The sequence below is a fragment of the Musa acuminata genome, chromosome BXJ3-1, assembly GCF_036884655.1.
Source record: "Musa acuminata AAA Group cultivar baxijiao chromosome BXJ3-1, Cavendish_Baxijiao_AAA, whole genome shotgun sequence".
NCBI classification, from domain to species: domain Eukaryota; kingdom Viridiplantae; phylum Streptophyta; class Magnoliopsida; order Zingiberales; family Musaceae; genus Musa; species Musa acuminata.
The window spans coordinates 16,962,501-16,983,570 of record NC_088349.1 but is presented as its reverse complement, the minus strand read 5'-3'; the positions used below and the strand labels follow the sequence as shown (position 1 = coordinate 16,983,570).

Genomic DNA, 21,070 nt, shown 5'->3' with positions numbered 1-21,070 from the left:
AGATTACCTTTGATGATCATTTTGATTCATAGAATTTTGGATTCATGACTTGGTCTTACATTTGTTTATGAGATGGTTGAAATCTTTGTACCTTTGAATTCTTCCCTTCTCCTTTCAATTTTTGAATTTATGCATGTTATATGTTGAAGATTTGAAACCATGTTTTGGTATCATGCATATCTAAGAAATGTTGATGTGACAAATTGAATGAGTTGAAAATGAATGATGATTTTTCTCTTGAATATAACTTGTGATATTTTTTTATATAAATCATCATTTGATTTCTCAATATTCGATACATGAGATTTTATTATAAATCAAAATTTCTCATTAATCGATCTTCTACGATTTTACTTGATATTCTCTTGAGAGGAGATTTTCTAAATGAATCATGATTTTTCCTTGTGAGTTCTTGGAGTAATTACTTGATTTTCTTTTAAAACAAGATCTCTTCCTTGTACTCCTATGATTTTTCTTGATATTTTATTTTAAAAAAATATTTACTATATGAATCATGTCTTTTGGTATTCAAATGATTTTATCCTTCATTACATGATTTCTTTGTATTTATGGCTTGCATGGCTTGAAATGTTTTGGTATGATGCATGCAATGATGAAATATTCATGAAGTTAAAATGATGTATGCAATACTTATGATAATGATGTACGTGATGTATTGCATATGATGTGTATCATGAATACTTTAAATGTTGAATTTTTGGTATCATGATCAACATGTTAATAAATGCTTAAAAATTTTTAATGTTTGAGTATCATATATGATATGCCCATTAATGATGATTAATTTATTTTTTGATATCGTGCATGAAAAATAAGGTTTTTGAAATTGTGTTTGTTTTAATTTGAATATATAATGATGCACAAATAAGATTGATACTTACCTTTGTCATAATATGAAAATTGATATAAGGGTCTTCCCTTCTTTTTGACAATGACAAAGGGGGAGCAAGAATTTCTAGCGTGGACATCATGAAAAGAGGCAAACTAGCTAGCTTGCACAATTCAAGATGAAAGCGAAAATTGCACTTCTCAAAAGAGAAGATGCAAATGTAACATTTGCCAAATTGTTTGCTTGCCTCATGTAAAACATTATCTCTTGCTAGTTTGGCATTTTGCTAGCTTGCACTTTGCAAAGAAAGCAAAAATGGCACTTCTCAAAAGAAAAGAAAGAGCTTGTTATCTTGAACATCACAAGCTTGCCTATCTTAAGAAACAAAAATTACAAAAGTGCTATCTTGCCTATCTCAAGAAGCAAAACTTGCAACTTGCACATTGCAATAGGAAGCAAGAATCATGAGCTTACACAAAAAAGCTATCTTGCATTTGCTTTCGAAATTTTTGCTAGCTTATATATTGTGAAACTTGTATATCGTAAAAATTGCTAGCTTGTAGTCTAAAGAGAAGTAAAAAGTTGCTATCTCAAAAGAAGCAAATGTGCTATCTTGCCTATCTCAAAAGGCAAAAATGCTAACTTGCACATCTAGCAAAACTTGACAAATTTGTATATTTCAAGAAGCAAGAGTTGCCTTCTTGAACATCTCAAAACTGCTAGCTTGCATGTTCTAAAATATTATAAAATTTGCTAGCTTGATGTTGTGGAACTTGCTATCTTGAACATTACCAAAAGTGCTATCTTGTATGCTATAAAACTTGCATATCTAAAACTTGATAGATTGAATGTTCTAAGCATGATGTAACATTTGCTGAATTTTCTGGCTTCAAAACTGCATGATGATAAAACTTGATATTATGTTTTTCATGCAATAAGTTCCAAACACAAGAATAGTTGGACTTCTCCTTTTTGTTGATGACAAAGGGGGAGAAGTATGATGTTATGCATAAGTTTATGCATAAGTTCATGATGACGTGTTGCAAGTATTCATGATGAATATTGCAATGACTTGAATTCAGTTTGAATTCAAGGTTCTATCAATATGGCATATTGATAGGGGGAGTTTGTTTAAACTCCGGTTGTTAAGTTTAACTCCGTCATCAAGTGGTTGTCATCATAAAAAAGGGGGAGATTGTTGAATCTCGTATTTTGATGATGAAATTACTTGATATATGTTTATGATTTAATCTGTGTTTTGAGTGATGCAGGATGCTTCGATCAGGATGAGACAATTAAAACAGGAAAATCATGTTGTGCCGGAGGAACATGTCAGAAGATTGGACGTCGGGCCGGTGGATCGGTCGACGTATCGACAGAAGGCTTCGGGCCGTGGACTCGGGCATCGGGCCAAGAAGAGCGGGTATTGTGCCAAGGATATCGGAGTTGCGGAGTCAACTGGCCGATTGGGCAATAGGCTGCAGGAGAGGACGATGCGTCGAAGAATCAGACGAAGTGTCGAGGGACCAATGAAATGCCGGACAACTTGGTTAATTGCTTAGGATTAATTGTCTCGATCGAAGTTTTGTTTTAAGTGTGCAGGATTAACTACGATAGAAGAAAGATATGCAACAGGAGTTGCGCCGGAGTCAAGACAATGATCACGTTGGGAGTTCGAGAGTTCGACGGAGGTTCGGACAATCGTCGGAGGTTCTGCAGGAACAAATTCGAGAAGTCCATGAGCTTGCCAAAGAAGCTCGTCGGAACTCGCCAAGTGGATCGTCGCAAGTCCAGGAGTTTTCCGGAAGTCCGCAGGAGCATCACCGAGGGTTCATCGGATGATCGACGGAATGTTCACCGGAAGCTCGCCGGAAGAAGCGATTGACGCACCGGAGCAAGTTGCAGTAAATATCTTAGGAAAAATCGTAGTTAGCACAATGATTAAGTTGGAAATGGGAGGTGATCCCATTAACTTAATCTTGGGGCAATTGGGCCCCTGAAAAACCCAAATTGGGTCGAATGGATCAACCCATTCGGACCCTGATTTCTGCCAAGCGGTTGAACCGCTCGAGCTAGGAGGTGGCACCGCCTGGGCTAAGTCTCCGAGCGAGACTGGGCGGTGCAACCGCCCCAGCCAGGATGTGGCACTGCCTGGGCTCAGTCTCCGAGCGAGACTGGGCGGTGCAACCTCCCCTAACAAAGGTGGCACCGCTTGGGCTCGGTCTCCGAGCCCTGGCTGAACGGTGCAACCACCTCACTCAGGAGGTGGCACCGCTTGAGCTCGGTCTTCGAGCTTTGACAGGAGGTGCAACCGCCCCTGACTAGAGGTGGCACCGCCCAGAGGCTCAGTCTTCGAGCTCTGCCAGGCGGTGCAACCGCCCTAGTCAGGCGGTGCAACCGCTAGACCCTGGAATTCCGGGAGATGACAGTTTTGATCTCGGAATTCAAACTGGTTTGGAGCCTATAAATACCCCTCCCATCCTTGGGTAAAATACACAAGCAAAAAACAGATTAAAAGAGAAAAAACGCTTTTGTAATCTCTAGAATTTCCCTCCTCTAGCTTAAGTGTTAGAACTCTGTTTAAGAGAGGAGAGTGAGTGCTTGTAAGGGTTGTCTCCTAAACCCAGTAAAAAGAGAAGAGGGGTGTAAGAAGGAGGTTGATCTTCGCCTAGTAAAGGAAGATCGTTAGTGGATGCCGGTGGCCTCGACGGAAGAGGAATCGGAGGAGTGGATGTAGGTCACGATTGACCGAACCACTATAAACTCTCGTCTTCTCTGGTTTGCATTTATTCTTGCTGCTTACCTTATTGCAAACCTCCATATGTGCTTCAATTCCTCATTACTTTTGCTGCACTCATTTACGAACTCGTTTTCAAGTTAAGTTTCCGAAAACGGTTTTACGTCGGAAACAATTTCATCGTACGAACGTAGTTTTAATCATCGAAAGTTTTTCGCTGCACTAATTCACCCCCCCCTCTTAGTGCCCTTGATCCTAACAGATTATTGCAAATCATTGATGCAGAGTATATAGGATGCAATACGACATAATTTTGAAGCTAATGAATTGAAACTCTACTTAGGTGTGTCAACCCTTTACGACAAATGAGCTAGCATCTAAATAAAATTGTCCCTATCAACCACTAACTCTGATGGTTTAAGAATTAGAATCGTCAATTGCAATTATCGAATTGTTAATTTTGATTTTTTAAAATTAGGAATCAAAAGTTCGATTCTAAAACCAAAATAATTGGTTCTAATTCTTATTCGAACCACTATTTTAGTATTATTATTATATTAAAAAATAATTAAAAATATAAAAAAACTATCATTTTATTTTTAAATTTTTAAAATTGAATCTATAACTATGATGAATGTATTGATATTAAAAAAATAATATAAAAATAATAAAATAATAAAAATTTTTAATTAAACTTTATGACCTCTATCAAGATTCAAACCTATGTTAATAAGTTTTAGATCTAGAATTTAACCATCATACCATATACTCTATTTGTATTTTTCTTATCATATTTAGCTAGTTTGAAATCAAAATCGTCGATTGTCAAGTTTGGTCATATGCTCCCCACTGCTTCAAACTATCTCAATTTAGATGATTTAAGTGCATTGATCACCTGCCAATATCTGACAAAGATAACAAGCGATGACTTGTAATAAATATGAAGAAAAATAAATTACAATGATAGTTAAGATTAAAAAATAAAATTATATATATTAAGTCTATTCTATAAACTACAATTTTTAGTTCTTACATTGATTCTGTGTCTCATCATCATCATCATCATCATCATCATCATATATGTATATATATATATATATATATATATATGTATATATCATGAACAAATTGATTTAAAATTTCTGACAACACTATATACTGGACATGCGACCGGGGTTTCAGGCAGCGATCGAACCAGATGGACCAACCGGCCCAAACTGGACCGTAGCCTCTGCGCGATGCTTAAACCGGCTTTATAATAATGTTCCAAAAAGAGAAGAGAAAAGAAAACCTGAACCTTAATCATCGAGCCGCGGCGGCAATTCGACGACCTTGCGCCCTAATTCTGTTCATTCCATGCCCTATTTCTCTGTGGGCGGAATCCTTCTTTACCTCTCACTCGTCGGATCCAAAGGTAGGGGATCCTCTCACTTCTTCTAGGTTTCGAGATCTTGATCGACTTGCGCACGTTTATCGATGTCTTCTTCTGCACCAGGTTTCGTTCTTTTCCCCTTTAGACGCGGCGATGTCCGGCCGGTCGAGGGATGGCAGCGGAAGCGGTGGCGACCTCCAGTTGGTCGCGGTGGCTCCGAAGACAGTTGTTTCCACCGATGCGGCGGTGGCGGGAGGTGGACGGGATGGCGCGATCGTGGAGTATGCTAAGAGCGGGCCGGTGCTGAGAGAGGATGAAGAGGACCTCGAGGTGAAGCTTCGAAGGATCATGGAGAACGTCCCGGTTCGGGTCAGCAACACCTCCGGCAGCTCCGCCGGTTCCGGCTCCGGCGATTTCCATCAGGTCCTCTCCTCTCTTTCCTCCTCCTCCTCCTCCAGTTCCGGATCTTGTTTTCTGTTGGCGTCGTTTGATTTATGCTTCTATGATTAGAGAAGCAACAGAATGTTTTATGTTAGTTGTGGATAATTGCCATCACATTTGCCACACTTTATGCTCTGTTTTCGACCTATTCATTGTGCAGTTTGAGAGCTAATCCATAATCTTTCATCCCTAAGTATTTGGTAGACATACCAAAACTGCTATGAGTGGCCATGGCACGACTTCCTAATACACAATGCCAAGTCAGTTACTAACTACCCTCCTTCAGCCATAAAATGATTGCCATTCAGAAAATTTATCTGCATTTATGTTTATGCTTTTAGACTATCATGGCGCTAGCAAGGATCATGAAGCATTTGGTTCCTTCTTGCCCGTATAGTGACAGTGACACCAACAAGACAGACAATTGTTTTTATGCCATTTTATCACGCCTTAGGTTGGTCTTTTAACTTTCGCTTTTGCTGCATGTTCGTCAAATTTCCCTAAATCCTAAACCATAAAAGATCTAGAAACCTTTAACCTATCTTCACAGCTTATGAGCAACCACCTCGTGTCTTCTATAATGCTACATGGAATGTTTTTTCAATCTTGTAGAGCAACTAGGACAAAATATTTAATATTTTTCAAGTTTGTATCAAGTAATCACATACTTATCTCAATCAACATGATCACCAGTACTACCACCTTATCCTTTAGGTAGCATATATACTATATGAGGTAATGGTTGATTCACTGTCTTAACGATGAACTTGATAAGCATAATGACTTCATCTGGTTCAAAAACTTTCAAGTACTAAATTCAAATAGGGGATTTCAGTATGTGAGCAGCATAGTGTCGTGTGAAGATTGTTGATGCAGGTTGTTAAACAATGATGAGTTGTATGATCTGGATGTTGGGGCAGTCTTTTATATGTTATCTTTAGCTACTGTTATGTCATAAAAAATTTGCTACTAGATGTTATAGATTTACAGGCACTTGCATTTGCTTTTCTTTTCCTTTTTTGGATCTGTCATGCTCTGCCAAATTGTGATGTAAAGCTTGACTCTAAGCAACTTGTTAATGAAGGATGATTTAGCTTTTTGGCAATAGTAATTTGGCATGGTGTGTTTCATGTTTACTTCATAGAATCCAACATGGGTAGTTTTCTTTTGGCAATAGCCTTTTGTGGTATAATTAATTGGGTTCAACCAGTTAAAGACTCAGGTTTACCAAGTTGACTAAGTAGTCTCCACTTAAAGGTAAAAAGAAAACAAATCACACGAAAAAAATCACCTCGCCAACTGAGCCACCTTTATATTGTTGCAGGCTGCCACCTCTACCGCCTATCATGGGCCAAGCTGCATTCGTTCGACTGGTGCAATTTTCTTGTCTCCTCTCTCGTGTTCTCTCTTCATCTCTCCCCCCCTTCTCCTCCTCTCACAGCCCTTCTGTTCTCTCCTCTCCCTTCCTCCCATCTCCTTCCTCTCCTCCCCACTCCTCTCCTACTTCCTTCAAGCTCCGGTTCTCTCTTGTCCTTCCCTCTCCTGTTCTCCCCTCTCCTCTCCTCCCTCTCGACCACTGATTAATTGCAGTCATCATCTGTTGTTTATGGTTATAAGAAAGGGCACATAATACCTGTTGAATCTTTTTTCTGCTAATTTCTGCAAAAATGATATTTTTCTGTTTCCATCTAAATGTTTCCATGTAAGAATTGGCTACCGAAGCTCTGCGATTGAAGACATGAGTGCTCTATGCTGTGAATTTTCTCTTCATGAGCTCATTTTATTCCCTGACAAAAAGGGACTTAAAATCATAAATTTAATGACTACTAATAAGAAAAATTTTGCAGGACAGTTTTATTTCTTCCATGTTTGCAACAGAATACAAGAAGATGTTTGCCGAAAGAAAATGAAAAAAAGTACTTAACCTTCATTTCCTTTGACCAAAGAAACTTGCCTTTGAGTGCACAGGCACATTCTGAATGCCTTATTTTTCTTTGCAAGTTCTGTTGACTCTGATAGCACATAAAAGTATTCTTCTATTTGCCACTTGAGTTTTCTTATTTTACACTGATCCACAAAGAAATATCGTTGTGTTGTCAATCTGAATATGCTCACCTTTAGTTTAGCATCTTATTCCTGAAGCTTTTAGTTCTCTATTCTGAGAGTGTTTGTGATTAACAGTATCGACAAATGAGGAGGAAGGAGCAGGATAGACTTGCGAGGATGGATGCTGATTACCAGAAAAGAAAAGAGATAGCAGAGTTCAATATGAGGAGGGAGGAAAGACTCAAAGCTGCAGAGGAAAGGACAGCAAAGAAACGCCTGAAACGCCAAAAGAAGAAACAGAGGAAGAAAGAGAAGAAAATTTCACCAAACAGCGGAGCCGGACCAGATGAAACTCGAAAGGAAGAATCCTCGGATGATGAAGATTCCGATGATGGTGACGAACCAAAGAATTAACCTATTGATCTTGCTGCATCCTGAAGTGCCAGATGGTCAGCAGGTAATTCGTGAATCCATTTCCTATTTCAAGCTTCCGCGAGGTGATCATTTGGTCTTTCACCGGGATGCATGATGATGCTGTCATCGCAGACTTGCTTTGGTTCTGGATTGTTGGAGGAATAAAATCTTGGCACCATAACCTGAAGTTGTTTAAGACTGAGGTGCAACGAGGAGATGGTGACCGAACTGTGATCTGTAGATGATGTAGATTTTATAACATATTGTGGGCAGCTAATCTCTGAGCAAGAATGGAGAAGTGGTATCAAAGACGGTACCAAAAAACCAGCTGGAGGATAACGCGAATCAGTTCATACAAGACAGTAGTTAGTAGCATTAATATCATTAGTTTTTCAGTGTGGTATTGGTCTTAACATGGAAGTCAGTCTTTATTTTTACCGCTTATCGTTCCAATTCTCACACGCACAAGCAACCGAAAAATGGAATAAAGAATACACGTTGGCCACATACTATTATTTAAATTAGACACGTATAAATATTTTAAAAGATATAATGGCTTGGGATAGAATCGATGGTTCTGGTTTAGTCAAATTTGGAACCGAGAATAGGTTTCAGGCAGTTCCAGTTTCGTTTATTTTTTAATTTTTATTAAAAAATCATCTAATTAATTGTTTATTAACCCTTTTTTTGGTTACTGAATTCTTGGTACAGTGAATACTCTTCACTGTCTCAATCTATTAAGTCGACACGTGGATCACAATCAGCTTACGACATTTACCACTTTAGCCTTCCAATGCGAATTGATCCTTCAAATCAATTTTGAATTAGAGAATCTTCCTCTAGTCGCATACGTTTAGAGCTACTATCCAAAACATGTTTTTGCATGTGGTTTTGATTCTGCTCACTCAATCAAAATACTCTATATTTGAACTCAGACAATTGACTAATTTGAGCGTCGAACGCACACTCTTCAAATAATTTTTACAAGAAACTTAGTCATTGGGATTTAAATCAGGATATCCGAGTTGAAAGAGTCTTCTGATTAATAGTCAATTATCTGTTTATGTTTTTTTATTGTGGCAGAATAAAAATATAAGAGGATGAGACACGACTGAGTTATAATGTTTTTCTTTTATACACATAATATTTTTGGTTATTAAATGAAAGCAATTTAAAATTGCTATACTTGAGCTTCAATTAGTTCAAATATCTATTAATCTTACTTATAACTTTATTATATATTTTGAGGTTTCAAAAAATGATCTATTTGAAAATTTGAGTAGTTTTTGATGAAAATTTTGACATATTTCAAAATAAACTATGGCAAATGGCCCATAATTAGGAAGATGAGGGTTTTCTTGAGAAACCATCCTATAATCAATCAAGTGTATGCCTAGACATGTAGATATTAATCATCAAATTATGATAAAACTTAAAAAATAATTTTTATACGATATTTATCTAATAGTAGTGCTTATATTTTACTAACACTTATTCATTAGCTTAATTGAGTTTGGACTCAAATATTACCTAAAAAGAGACAAAAAAAATTAGTTTATTTTCCAAACAATCTGTGTTGAGTCGACTTGGCCGCGCCTAAACTGAACCAGATCGGCAACTTGAGCCGAGCTTGGTTCAAGCCGAACAGAGTCTGACCCATAAAACACATCACGACATCGAACCCTCAAGTACTGCGGAGTCGAGCCTCGTTTCGGCTTTAAGTCCTCACAAGTATAATGATAGTAGTAATAGGGAAAATAATCCCTGCCACCGGTTAAGAAGCGAAGGGAAGAGAGGAGCGAAAGGGAGGGGAAGGAGCTCGAGGCGATGGCGGAGAAGATGATGGGAGGCGCTGGGGCGTCGCGGACGTCGTACCAGCGGTATCCCAGGGTGCGGATCCGGGAGATGAAAGATGATTATCTGAAGTTCGAGCTACGGGACACGGACGCGAGCATGGCGAACGCCCTGCGTCGCGTGATGCTGGCGGAGGTGCCGACCATCGCCATCGACCTGGTGGAGATCGAGGTCAACTCCTCCGTCCTTAACGACGAGTTCATCGCCCATCGCCTGGGCCTCATCCCCCTTACCAGCGACGACGCCATGTCCATGCGCTTCTCCCGCGACTGTGACGCCTGCGATGGCGACGGCCAGTGCGAGTTCTGCTCCGTCGAGTTCTTCCTGAGCGTCCGCTGCGACTCGGACCAGACCCTCGACGTCACCAGCGCCGACCTCCAGAGCACCAACCCCCGCGTCTGCCCCGTCGACGTTGCCGCCAACGCCCTCTCCTCCGCTGCCGATGGCTATGAGTCCGCCGAGCAAAAGTAGCTGTTCTCCCCCTTTATCTTATTTTACTTCTCCTGGAATTCGACTTTTTAGTTGATGAGATCGTAAACCCTAACTAAGCCCTAGAACGGGATTTCTGTCGTGCTTAAACCCTTAAACCTATGAAGGATTTGGGAAGGTGGAACGTTGGATGCCTGAAGCAAACCTTGGTCATTTAGCTGATCGATTTTGTGTAGATGTACCAAACTTCCTAAGCTTTGGACCCATACTTCTGTCCGCCCATTTTGGGAAGCCCAAGGGAAATGTTCTTAAGTTCTTATTAGGAGTTCAAGAAATGAAGTGGGAGGAGCGGCAACTGTGTGAGCTCCTCATTTTTGCACCTCAATATTGGCATTTTATGCTAGCCACCATTTTGCCATGACCGCTGTGATCCATTCTGTGCTTTCATTCACATCTAAGTGCATAGAGGGTTATTCTGCCAGTTAGGCATGTTTACTGTTAATGCATGCTTTTGATCTCTGTGATTCCATTTAGTTGTGCAAAAGTCCTTTCTAATTGGAAGTAAAAAAATGAAATCATTATGTTCCAGCTTCATCAAAAGTCAAGTCTGTATCTTATCAAGACAAATAAGCTAGCAACTTACTGAACAGAAATTTAGGAAAAACAAGCATTGATTATATATATATATATATATATATGTATATATATATATATGTATATATATGTATATGTATATGTATATGTATATGTATATATATGTATATGTATGTATTGTGGTTCTAGTGGAAAAGTATCTGATCATTGGAGACATAGGAGATGATTGATGAAATCTAGATGAGTTTGCACTTTTCTCATTGACTTTATCACCTTGTTATATTGATTTCATTTTGGTGATAATAAGGTGTTTGCTCAAGTTAGTGTCCAACTAAATTTTAATCTTAGCAAAAAAAGTGAATGCATGTTGGTTGTGAAGAATTATAGTACATTGGGATTCTAGCAACTATGTTATTTCATCGCTGTCCGAATTCTTATTGTAAGTCATCTGTTCAAGTTGTGTTGCATCTATTTGTCTCGAGGATGGTAATTATTAATTAGGGCATTATGATGTCTTTGTCTTTCACCAGAAGATTAGTTTAGTCATGTGTTATTATGATGAGAATAGTGGGCCAGTGGACATCATGGGCAGATTTTGTGACCAAAATAATCTTTTTCTTATGTTCTAATTTCCTTATTACCGTGGTTGTTAAGAAGAACTTCTCTTTCCCCAGTCTAGGCGAATTCTTATAAATAGTTCTCTTATAACTGGTAAACCCCAATCATTATAACTAGTTTAACCCTTGGGTTGCCACATATTTGATGCATTTCAACAGTTGATACCTTTTCCACTAATAGCATCATGCAATTTATATTTATCATTTAAGTGTAAATAACTTTTTCTGAATATTGAAGTCATTGATAAGCAAGAAGATCATTTTTTCCTTTTAATGGCATTGAATTCTTTCATGACATTGATAAGCTCCTCAGATTCTTCAAGGAGCTTCAAACCGATTTAGGAGGGTCTTGAATCCAAGTTGATTAACCTATTTGATTCATAGTATAGGTTTTTTTCATTGTTCATTTCTAGATTTATTTTAGAAGTAAAGCACTGTTTCAGTGTTATATTAAAATGAAATTTTTGGGTGATTGAAGAGTATTTTGTCTTATGCATATGTTAGATGCCCCTCTAGATCTTTTACATAGGGAGTAGGTTGAATAACAAATTGGACCATCTATTTATTCTTTATTCTGTTCAAGTGCACTGTGAGTTGTGAGATGTCCCTAGAGCCTGGAGTATCTAATTTTTCTTTCAATTTTTTTGTTGCTTTTTCCTCACTGTTTTGTTGTTATTTTTTTCTGACAACCTGAAACTGTATTAAAATTAAGTAATAAGTCATGGTATGGCCATCACGTACACTATGCCCTGTATCCTTTGCTTGCATAACCCTTTATCCAACATACCTTGAGCACTTGTTCAAACTTGATATCACCTAATCATCTACACATGACAGGTAGTCCCCTCAACATACGTACCTATTCAACAGACCTGAACTCCTATTAACAGATCCAAGACTGACACTATATTGTAGAATTGTCTCTTGGCATTTTTATCTTTAACTCAATATATTTCTATATGCCATTAAACAGAACACGATGATTTTTTCAAGTTCCCAGGCAGCAGTGGATGTTAGCAATATACCATCATCTAGAACTTATATGACTGTGATTTAATGGATTTTTTAGTGGTCAGGCATATTATTGTAAACATAATGGTGTTGAGGAATGAAGCTTATTATGTGCCACCATGTTATGATTTACTGTTGCTTAAAAAATATAGATCTTTGCAAGTGGTGGAAATATTCTTATGGTAGTCATCCTGATGTTGTTCCAATCACCAGCTTCATCATGCACTTAGATACATATATTGCGCTGTTATCCTTATGATGTTATGTTGATGGTTGTAATATTGAAACTAGGGGCATAATAATCGTGAAGTTGCGTCGTGGACAAGAGCTGAGACTTAGGGCAATTGCTAGAAAAGGGATTGGCAAGGATCACGCCAAGTGGTCACCTGCTGCAACTGTTACATTTATGTATGAACCTCAGATACATATAAACGAAGATCTGATGGAAACATTGACACTTGAAGATAAAAGAAGCTGGGTTGAGAGCAGCCCTACAAAAGTCTTTGGCATAGATCCTAATACTCAGCAGGTTAGTGCTCACATTATTATTAAAAGCTATTTCACTATTGGGGTTGTCTTGAACATGGTTGGGTTTCATTTTGTCCTTGCCATTCATGCTGACCAAGATTTTTATTGGAATTAATTTGGTGTGCCCGGTGCAGACTCTTTTTAGTTTGGTAGCAGATATAATTTCTCTTGACCAAGCTTTTGGAGTTGTAAGAAATGCCTGTTTTGCATCTAAAATCATACATAAAAGCAAGGATTAAAATATCATACCGTACCGGTGTTTCAAGCTTGACTCTGTAAGGTATGGTACGCCAAGGCGTACCGAGCGGTACACCTAATTTAGGTGTAAAATCATTCGAAAATACCTGAAAATAAAAAAAAAGTTAGGATAAAGTTTTTAAGTTAGAAATAAATATAGTAATAGTATAAGTTTAGCAAAATCAATGTAAATTAGGTAAGAATAGTATCATATATCTTTTTCAAGCTTTGAGGAATAGTCTTGTGCAAGGTTCGTATTTCAGTCCGTTACGGATTGTCCCTATATAAATATTGAAATATCTACAGAACAATCATTTGAATTGTTAGACTATTTTATTACAATATAAACTCTAAAATTCAAATGAATTAAATAATCATATATGTAGATATACCTAATTGTTGATTCTATCACCAAAACGAACGACGGGCCTCCACGGGTGGTGGATCGGGGTCCTCGATCCTATACATTTGTATATCAATATGATATGTTTGTTGGACCCAATCATGAAATTGATCCCACGACATAGTATATTGATATACCCTATGCCATTGATGTATTAATGTGATGATGATTGTAGGCTGATCGTCATAAATCACATTTGTCTGAGGCAGGTCCCGAGGCATATATTGGTGAATGTCAGAGCTTCTACTTTGGCTATTGATCTGTTGCTCTGTATCATACTGTTGCTTAGAGAAGGATGATCAACCATCATCGTACTGTTATTGCCCTTATGATTCTCCATAATACGATGACTGGGAATACGATGAGCTTCTTTCTGTGTCTACATCATATAGACTTTATCGTATCTGCTCAAATTCATCCACTGTCTTCCCCTTCCCCTTCCGCGCATAAACTTGACTAGTACCTTGTCAAGTTCCATGATCTGAATCTTGGGTGGCATGTGTAAAATATTGCTCCTCGGTCCATGCACCACCCTCAAGTTGTGTAGACGAGACCGACAACTACCCGACATCGTCGCCATGATCCGTCGAGGCACTGTTGTCCGTGTTGCTGTCATGTCTTTGGACCGAGCGAGTTGCTGACTGTGATTATGAAGGTGTCTCGTCGCCCGACTTGATTCTTTTCTACGATGCGACTGATTCTACTGCCTTCCCATTTGCCTTTGCATGTTGGGCGGACAACAGTGATCGTTGGGTGTCTGTAGTTCCTCGAGCAGTTTGACTCGATGTTGTTTGACTCCTACCATGGTGTGATCAAGGGGATTTTTCACCTGTTGGGGTTGTGCTTCTTCTTTGATTGCCTCGATGATAAAACGCGAAGGACGCTGAGGATCTCCCGTCTCATCAAGTAGAGGATCCTCTTGGTTCTCTGCTGCTTCAACCCAATCTAACATCAGTTCTAAATATTCATTGTAGAATTGGAGGTCGATGGGATCAATATATGGTTCCTCTGGCTCCTTATCCAGCTCAGCACATCGTAACCTTAGTCGCATGTAGAGTTTGTTGCAGACATATACCAGTTTCTCTAACCGTCTGTAGGAGAGTTTGTTGCGGACCTTTGTGTGAATCAATGCAAACGTTGACCAATTACGTTCACAACCTTTCTTAAATGTAGCGCATCCCCTTCAAATTATAGTCACCACTCGATTACAAAAAGATATAAATAAGATTTTATTAGCATAACAAATAATTAACATTAAATATAATTGATAATCAATATGTGTAACTTTTCCTCATCAGGATCCATAATGTAACGACACGATGCAACTACAACGTCGGAGAATGAACCAACTGTTTCTCGAAATAATCGACCCTCTATAAGAGCATCGGCTGCATTAGTAGAGTTTGGTAAGAGTCGATATATAACATTTCATAGTATCATTAGTAAATCATTTTGTATTCCGAGAGCATACCGATATTGAATTGTCAGATTTAGATAATACGCTGCAAGACAATTTTATTAGTATGATTTTTTATTATCTAAAAAATAATAAATTAAATTATTCTGAATATGAATTTACCTGCATTATGGATATCTTGATCCATATGAACTTTGATCCGACGATCAATGATCCATACGTATTGGTCGGCCTTAAAATCATCTTTGAATGCTTTCCTGACTTCCTCTCTTGTTGAAATCAACATATACTTAAGATACGACATCTGTGGACGTTTGTCCATATCGACCCTACGGAGAATAATATAAAGTGGTTCCACACCGTTTATGATTTCTGTTGTGGTCTCCCAAAATCTAAAGGAAAGACTGGACTTTTCTATCTTCTTTTCATCGCTTAATCTCGAATATCGAGAATCAGACCACTCTTGTGAGGTGACCATTGCCTTCAAGCCATGCCTTTTTTGCTGTAATGACTTTAATGCAATAAAATTGGTAGCAAACCGAGTAATTTCAGGTCAGAGTATCTCACCGTTTACATACTTTTACATTAAAGTGTGGACCCAATAATGATTATATATAAACTTTGTAATTGATTGTGCTCGAGCTACACAATTCTTGACCGCATCCAACTCATCAATATCCTTCAGCATTAGATCTATGCAATGAGCTGCATATGAAGTCTAAAATAAAGTTTTTCTTTTTTCTATCAATTGCAAACCGGCCTTCTTGAAATACGCTCCATTGTCAGTTATTATTTGGACAACATACTATGGTCCGATCTTCTCTACTATAGTGTCTATCAAACTCTTAATGTAGTTTGCATCTTGGATCTTTTCAGAAGCATTAATTGACTTATAAAATACCACTCTTTTGTTGCAATAAACAAGAAAGTTGATGATACTCATTCTTGTTGGTCCTGTCCAATTATCACACATCAGTGTTACCCTATATTCATCCCATTGCCTCTTGAAGGATTTGATCCAATCTGTCAGTTCTGCCACCTTCTCATCTAAGTACACGCCGTAATTCTCCTTCGGTGTTGGAGGTTGGATCCCCGTGCTAAACTTTTGAATAGAAGAGACCATGATCTAATAATATGGACCTTGGGCTGTGTTGGTTGGAATCCTGTGGAAGTTGAACCATTTTGAAATTATCTTCCCAATATCCCGTTTCTTTTCTTTTATGTATGCATTGTCAATCCATGTATATTTCGTTGTTTGTGGGAGATAGGCTTACAGATCAATATCAACAATATCTGGTGCGGACCTCCTGCTAAGACCTCTCATAAAACCACGGAGTCCACCATGCCTCATGCTACTAGTTCGGCTTAACTAAGGAGGAGCAGCTGGTTACCTTATGCTGGCCGACCTCTGGATTTCACTACCACTGCCATGTTCCAATTATGAGTCAGGTTGTCGATGCCTCATTGCTTTATCGATTGTATACTGATGCTCCAATGATGCACGAATCCCAACTATGAGATCCAAGTTAACTTGATCGTCACAACCCTCATACTGATCATAAACTGGTTCCTGCGTAGCCCTATAATATTCTTCCTCAACTCTTGTCTTCTTTTTTAATGTATCTTCCTTTGCTTGTTGTAGCTTACTTTAAAATAATTTATCGATCTCCGTCGGAATCTTTTTGCATTTTGCAACATCAGGATATCCGCTAGCCAAATGCATCTTCACCCAAGTTGTTCCTCCATCCATGCCAATGTAGTCACAATAAATACATTGTCAATAATGATAGTTCCCATCTATCTTTCGGGCATGAACCCATGCATTATCATATGGCTATTCCTTTAGTGCAATGATCCTACTAAATTTAAATCAAATAAGCTATAAAGTATAAACATATTGAATTGACCAAATATCGATCAAAAATCACTAATCGCAGCATTAAATAATTTTATTAAAATATAACTAATCCTATTTTATCATCATAAATATGTTACATACATAAAAGAAGCATTAAATACATAATTTTGATCCAGTATGGGTCAAATTATGATAAAATTATCATTAGATACACTAATCACCTGATTAACATAGTTAATTATCTACTAATTACTTCTCTTTCAACACTATAAACATGTCAAACACCCTAATAGGTATTAAAGACATTAAATTAACTTAAAATCGATCAAATTTTGATTAAATCATCATTAAAATGACTAATCACAGTATTAAATAACTTTAATAAAACCTAATTAAACCTATTTTACCATCATAAATATGTCAAACACATAAAAGAAGTATTAAATACATAATTTTGAACCAATATAGTTCAAATTACGATGAAATCATTATTAGATACACTAATTATATGATTAACATAGTTAATTACCCACTAATTACTTCTCTTTCAATATTATAAACATGACAAACACCATAATAGATATTAAACACATTGAATTGACATAAAATCGATTAAATCGTCATTAAAATGACTAATCGCAGTATTCAATAACTTTAATAAAACCTAATTAAACTTATTTTAGTATCAAATATCTTTCAATATTTAATATGCATGAAATATAAATATTTGACCTATTAAGTATAATTAATCAATATTAAACACACTAATCATAATATTAAAGATCTTAATTACTCCTTAATTAAAGAAAGAGAATATATACCACTTGATTAGAAAGTTCTAACTCTTAATCTTCCTAAATTAGCCTCAATTCAATTCACAAATCGTTGTTTTGTAGAGTTTAGGAGAGCACAAGTATGAGAAAAAAAGAGTTTGAGATAGTTTAAGAGAGTATGAAAATGAAATAGAGTGAAATAGGGGAGAAGAGTTTAAAAACCTATGAGAAAGGACTCCAACGGTCAATTTGATCGTTGGAGCACTATTATCAAGCGGTAACGATCGAAATCGATCGTTACCGAGCTGTGCTGGGCAGTAACGGTCGAAACCGCCCGATATAACCCTATATCGTCCGATATGGGGTGCTTTTAAATGTTCCGCCCGGTAGCAGATAGTTCGCGTACCGGTATGTTGTCGGACCGGTACGTACCGCCCATACCAAGCGGTATCATTTGAAACTGTATACCTTGCATAAAAGATAATTTTTTTGTCAGTTTGATCCTATGCAATTCCATTATGCATATTAGGGTTGCCTTGGAGATCTAAATTTACAAATATGATCCGTCATAATTTCAGTTATTTTTCATTCTGGTATACTTGGCCGGGGACAATTTTTGTACATTGCAGAACAGATTTGTCAGTTTACCTTATGAATTTCTTTGCTGCATGTGCACTTTTCGAATTCTTCGTGCAGTTGGTTGGCTGCCATAATGATGTGACAAATCCCAGGATTCTTTCTAGGATAGAATTACGAGGATATCATTTTGTTGATGCTGATTAACATTGTTTATTGGTCCAATGCTTAACCTGTGCGAAATTAGTGGCTAATTATTCAGTGCAATAACTGCATAACATGGAAAGACTCATGGTATTAGAGGTATTATGTTTCTGTAGACAAAGTGTGCATAAGAAGGTGACAATGCAACATAGTACTTTAGGTGTTGTACTTGCATGTCAGACCTTGGAGTGAATCAGGGCATCTGCAGTATGTTAAATTGACTTGCTACAAGAATCTCATGTGCCTATATGCCTATTTTTGCTTATTATTCTTATATTCCTCTATCTTATTTGATAATAAAAAATTACAAACTTCTGAAGTTGTGTCCTAGCTATGGTAAAACTTCTAAATTGTAATCCTTGTGCAGCTTATCAAAACCACCATTATGTTTGCTTGATTACAAGTAAGTTTTAAGGTTTTACCAGTTTGTATTTTAGTGTAGCTAGCCCCTTTTTCTCTTCTCTTCTTCCTCCTCTCCTTTTAACATTGGTATTTTGTAGCTAATATATTTAATTAATAAAACTAAAAGTAGGTTCTCTCTGCATCTCAGTATATTTTGATGGATGCAATATTGACAGCATGGTTTTCTACCAGTTTCACCATGAAAGCCTGTAGATTAAACTGAATCTTATGTTTTCTTGTACCTTTAGATTTTCATTGTGTGAAAAGCATATAATTCAGCATATTAAGTTAGAACTTTAAGGGCTTAAATTTGATTTAGTCAAAATCACTGGTGTTTCTTGTTCTGAAGAGTGAATTTTGGAGGATTTCTTTTGTGGGTTGCAAAGTATATATGTAGAAATGCTTCTCTTCTGCTCTTTATGTACTTTGCAGATTTCATTTTAATTTTTTTTATTTAACTAATAAAATTATTTCCAAGTTGTTTTTAAATAAATAGTATTTCTTAGTGGATTGTTGAGCGAAAGTTGGCGTTATCTTTTAGAGGAGCGTCCAAGGCATCTTAGCATTTGGAGTACCACATTGGTTGAGAATGAAGTTTTTTCTGTACAGAAATATCCTTTTATCCCAATAATTTGTCATCTGCTGGAGAAAAGGGTGCAGTATTGGGTTGCTGTTTCTTGCATGACTAATTATTAGAACAAATATGAAGATGGACTTGTAGGAAATATGTGGGTGTTGGCCTGCTGTATCATGGTCACTCAGATACTTGTGTGGGCCACAATTTTGATCAAGAACCAGGCATCTTATTAATACTGGGATCTAAGGGCAATTAAGCCGAGTTTTTTTGTACAATTTTGATTGCCCTAGAGAAGTTAGTCCAAGAGTATGTGCTTAGATAAATGACTTTGTATGTAATAACATTTTTATGTGAAGCATGAAAGATGATGTGGATGATAATTGAAGAACTGATATTCTGTTTCAAGAAACAAAGCAGTTAGGGACATTCCTTATGAATTAACAATCCTGGATAATAAATATGATATCTAGTGCATAGGAGAAGGAAATTTGGGAAAGGAGTAGCTTGTAGTGTATATAGAGTTTGGGAAATTGTGGAAGTAGAAAATTCGTTAAAGGAGTAGCTTGAAGTGTATATAGAGTTTGGGAAAACGCAGAAGAAAATTCGTGAAAGGAGTATCTTGAAGTGTATATAGAGTTTGGGAAAAAGAAACATTGATATAGTCCCTTGAAGTTTTAATAGGAGCAAGGTGTCATAAGTGCATATTTCACATATAGGGTTCCCAGATTATGCCAATTGTCAAACATAAAATTTGGAAGTTATAGATGAAATCGAGTATAACCAAATGATGAAAAACTTATGTACTGGGAACTTCAAATCAAAATACCAGAAAGGATTTTGTGGATGTTCAGAACAGAATTAGAAATGAATTAGTGGGTGGTCAGAACAGAATAGGTGAAAATTTTCTGGAATTTGCCATGTCTTCTGTTCTTTTAATTGAAAGAATTTAGAAGTAATAATGTTTTAATTTTGTTAAAAAATATAGGAGGAATGATTACTGTTAGTGGTATATGGTATAAAGAGAGATGTAATGGAAGATCTAAAAAGACAATAATAGAAGATATAAGTAAAGATTTAAATAGTCATAACTAAGCATATCTTTTAATATATCTTAATAACGGTAGAAGATTCATGTAGCCGTCCCAATTATTTTGGACCCTATGATGTTGTTGTTATTGTAATAATATTTTAATTTAGTACAGTACTACTGCATCATATTTTTAAAAATATAGCTATTTTCATATAAGGTGACTTGAACCACATGTACACAATGTACAGTTAAACCACGAGAAAGATTTACCACCACATCACAGATCGATGAGATTAAAGAATTGGAGAATAAATGGCAGGGTTACGAAGGAAAAGTAAATTTAAGAATTGGAGAGGATATAAAGGTTTGATCCATTCAAAATGATTTTTGATTAGAGAGAACTGATGGTGGAACAATTATATTCAGAGGAGAAGCAGCAAAAAGTGCATGTTAGGATACTTTGCAAGAATTTAGGTACCTTGAGAACTAGAGGTGTAAAGTAGTCACAGGTAATCTTAAAAAATCATATTTGTTACTTTAAAGGTTTAATATAATTTCTCTCATATATAAAGCAGCCAGAGGTTTTAGGTAGCCTGTTTTTATCAGGCAGGCTATGCTGTACGAGCCATGAAAATTCTAAAATCCTCTTTTTTATATGTTTTTGCATATCAGGTGGTTGTTATTGATGCCGAGGCCTACA

General features: G+C 37.0%; 2 protein-coding genes across 4 annotated transcripts in view; both read left to right on the top strand.

Annotated features, from left to right (window-relative positions):
* The first annotated feature begins 4,850 nt into the window (after positions 1 to 4,850).
* On the top strand, positions 4,851 to 8,255 carry LOC135628636 (uncharacterized). Of its 3 annotated transcripts, XM_065135426.1 has the most exons (4): positions 4,851 to 5,001; positions 5,083 to 5,382; positions 7,582 to 7,903; positions 7,993 to 8,255. In XM_065135426.1, the coding sequence occupies exons 2-3, from the start codon at positions 5,113 to 5,115 to the stop codon at positions 7,858 to 7,860; spliced, it is 549 nt and encodes a 182-aa protein (XP_064991498.1). In that variant the 5' UTR covers positions 4,851 to 5,001; positions 5,083 to 5,112; the 3' UTR covers positions 7,861 to 7,903; positions 7,993 to 8,255. The 3 variants fall into 3 exon arrangements, with proteins under 3 accessions (XP_064991498.1, XP_064991497.1, XP_064991499.1); XM_065135425.1 differs by having other exon boundaries at positions 7,582 to 8,255; XM_065135427.1 differs by having other exon boundaries at positions 4,866 to 5,001; positions 5,105 to 5,382; positions 7,582 to 8,255.
* Positions 8,256 to 9,568: 1,313 nt separating this feature from the next.
* LOC135629756 (DNA-directed RNA polymerases II, IV and V subunit 3-like) overlaps positions 9,569 to 21,070 on the top strand; it is an 11,912-nt gene continuing 410 nt past the window's right edge. The window contains exons 1-3 of the mRNA XM_065137639.1: positions 9,569 to 10,181; positions 12,657 to 12,894; positions 21,043 to 21,070. The exon at positions 21,043 to 21,070 is cut by the window's right edge and continues 410 nt beyond it. Of these exons, the coding sequence (XP_064993711.1) occupies positions 9,688 to 10,181; positions 12,657 to 12,894; positions 21,043 to 21,070 (760 nt within the window). The 5' untranslated portion in view covers positions 9,569 to 9,687. The remainder of the gene's footprint in view (positions 10,182 to 12,656; positions 12,895 to 21,042) is intronic.

Excerpts from the sequence above, each read along its gene's own strand:
- LOC135628636 (XM_065135427.1), top strand. The coding sequence starts at position 4,944 with ATGCCCTATTTCTCTGTGGGCGGAATCCTTCTTTACCTCTCACTCGTC. Across the intron at positions 5,002-5,104 it reads CTCACTCGTCGGATCCAAAG|ACGCGGCGATGTCCGGCCGG; the intron begins GTAGGGGATCCT and ends TTTCCCCTTTAG. Across the intron at positions 5,383-7,581 it reads GCTCCGGCGATTTCCATCAG|TATCGACAAATGAGGAGGAA; the intron begins GTCCTCTCCTCT and ends TGTGATTAACAG.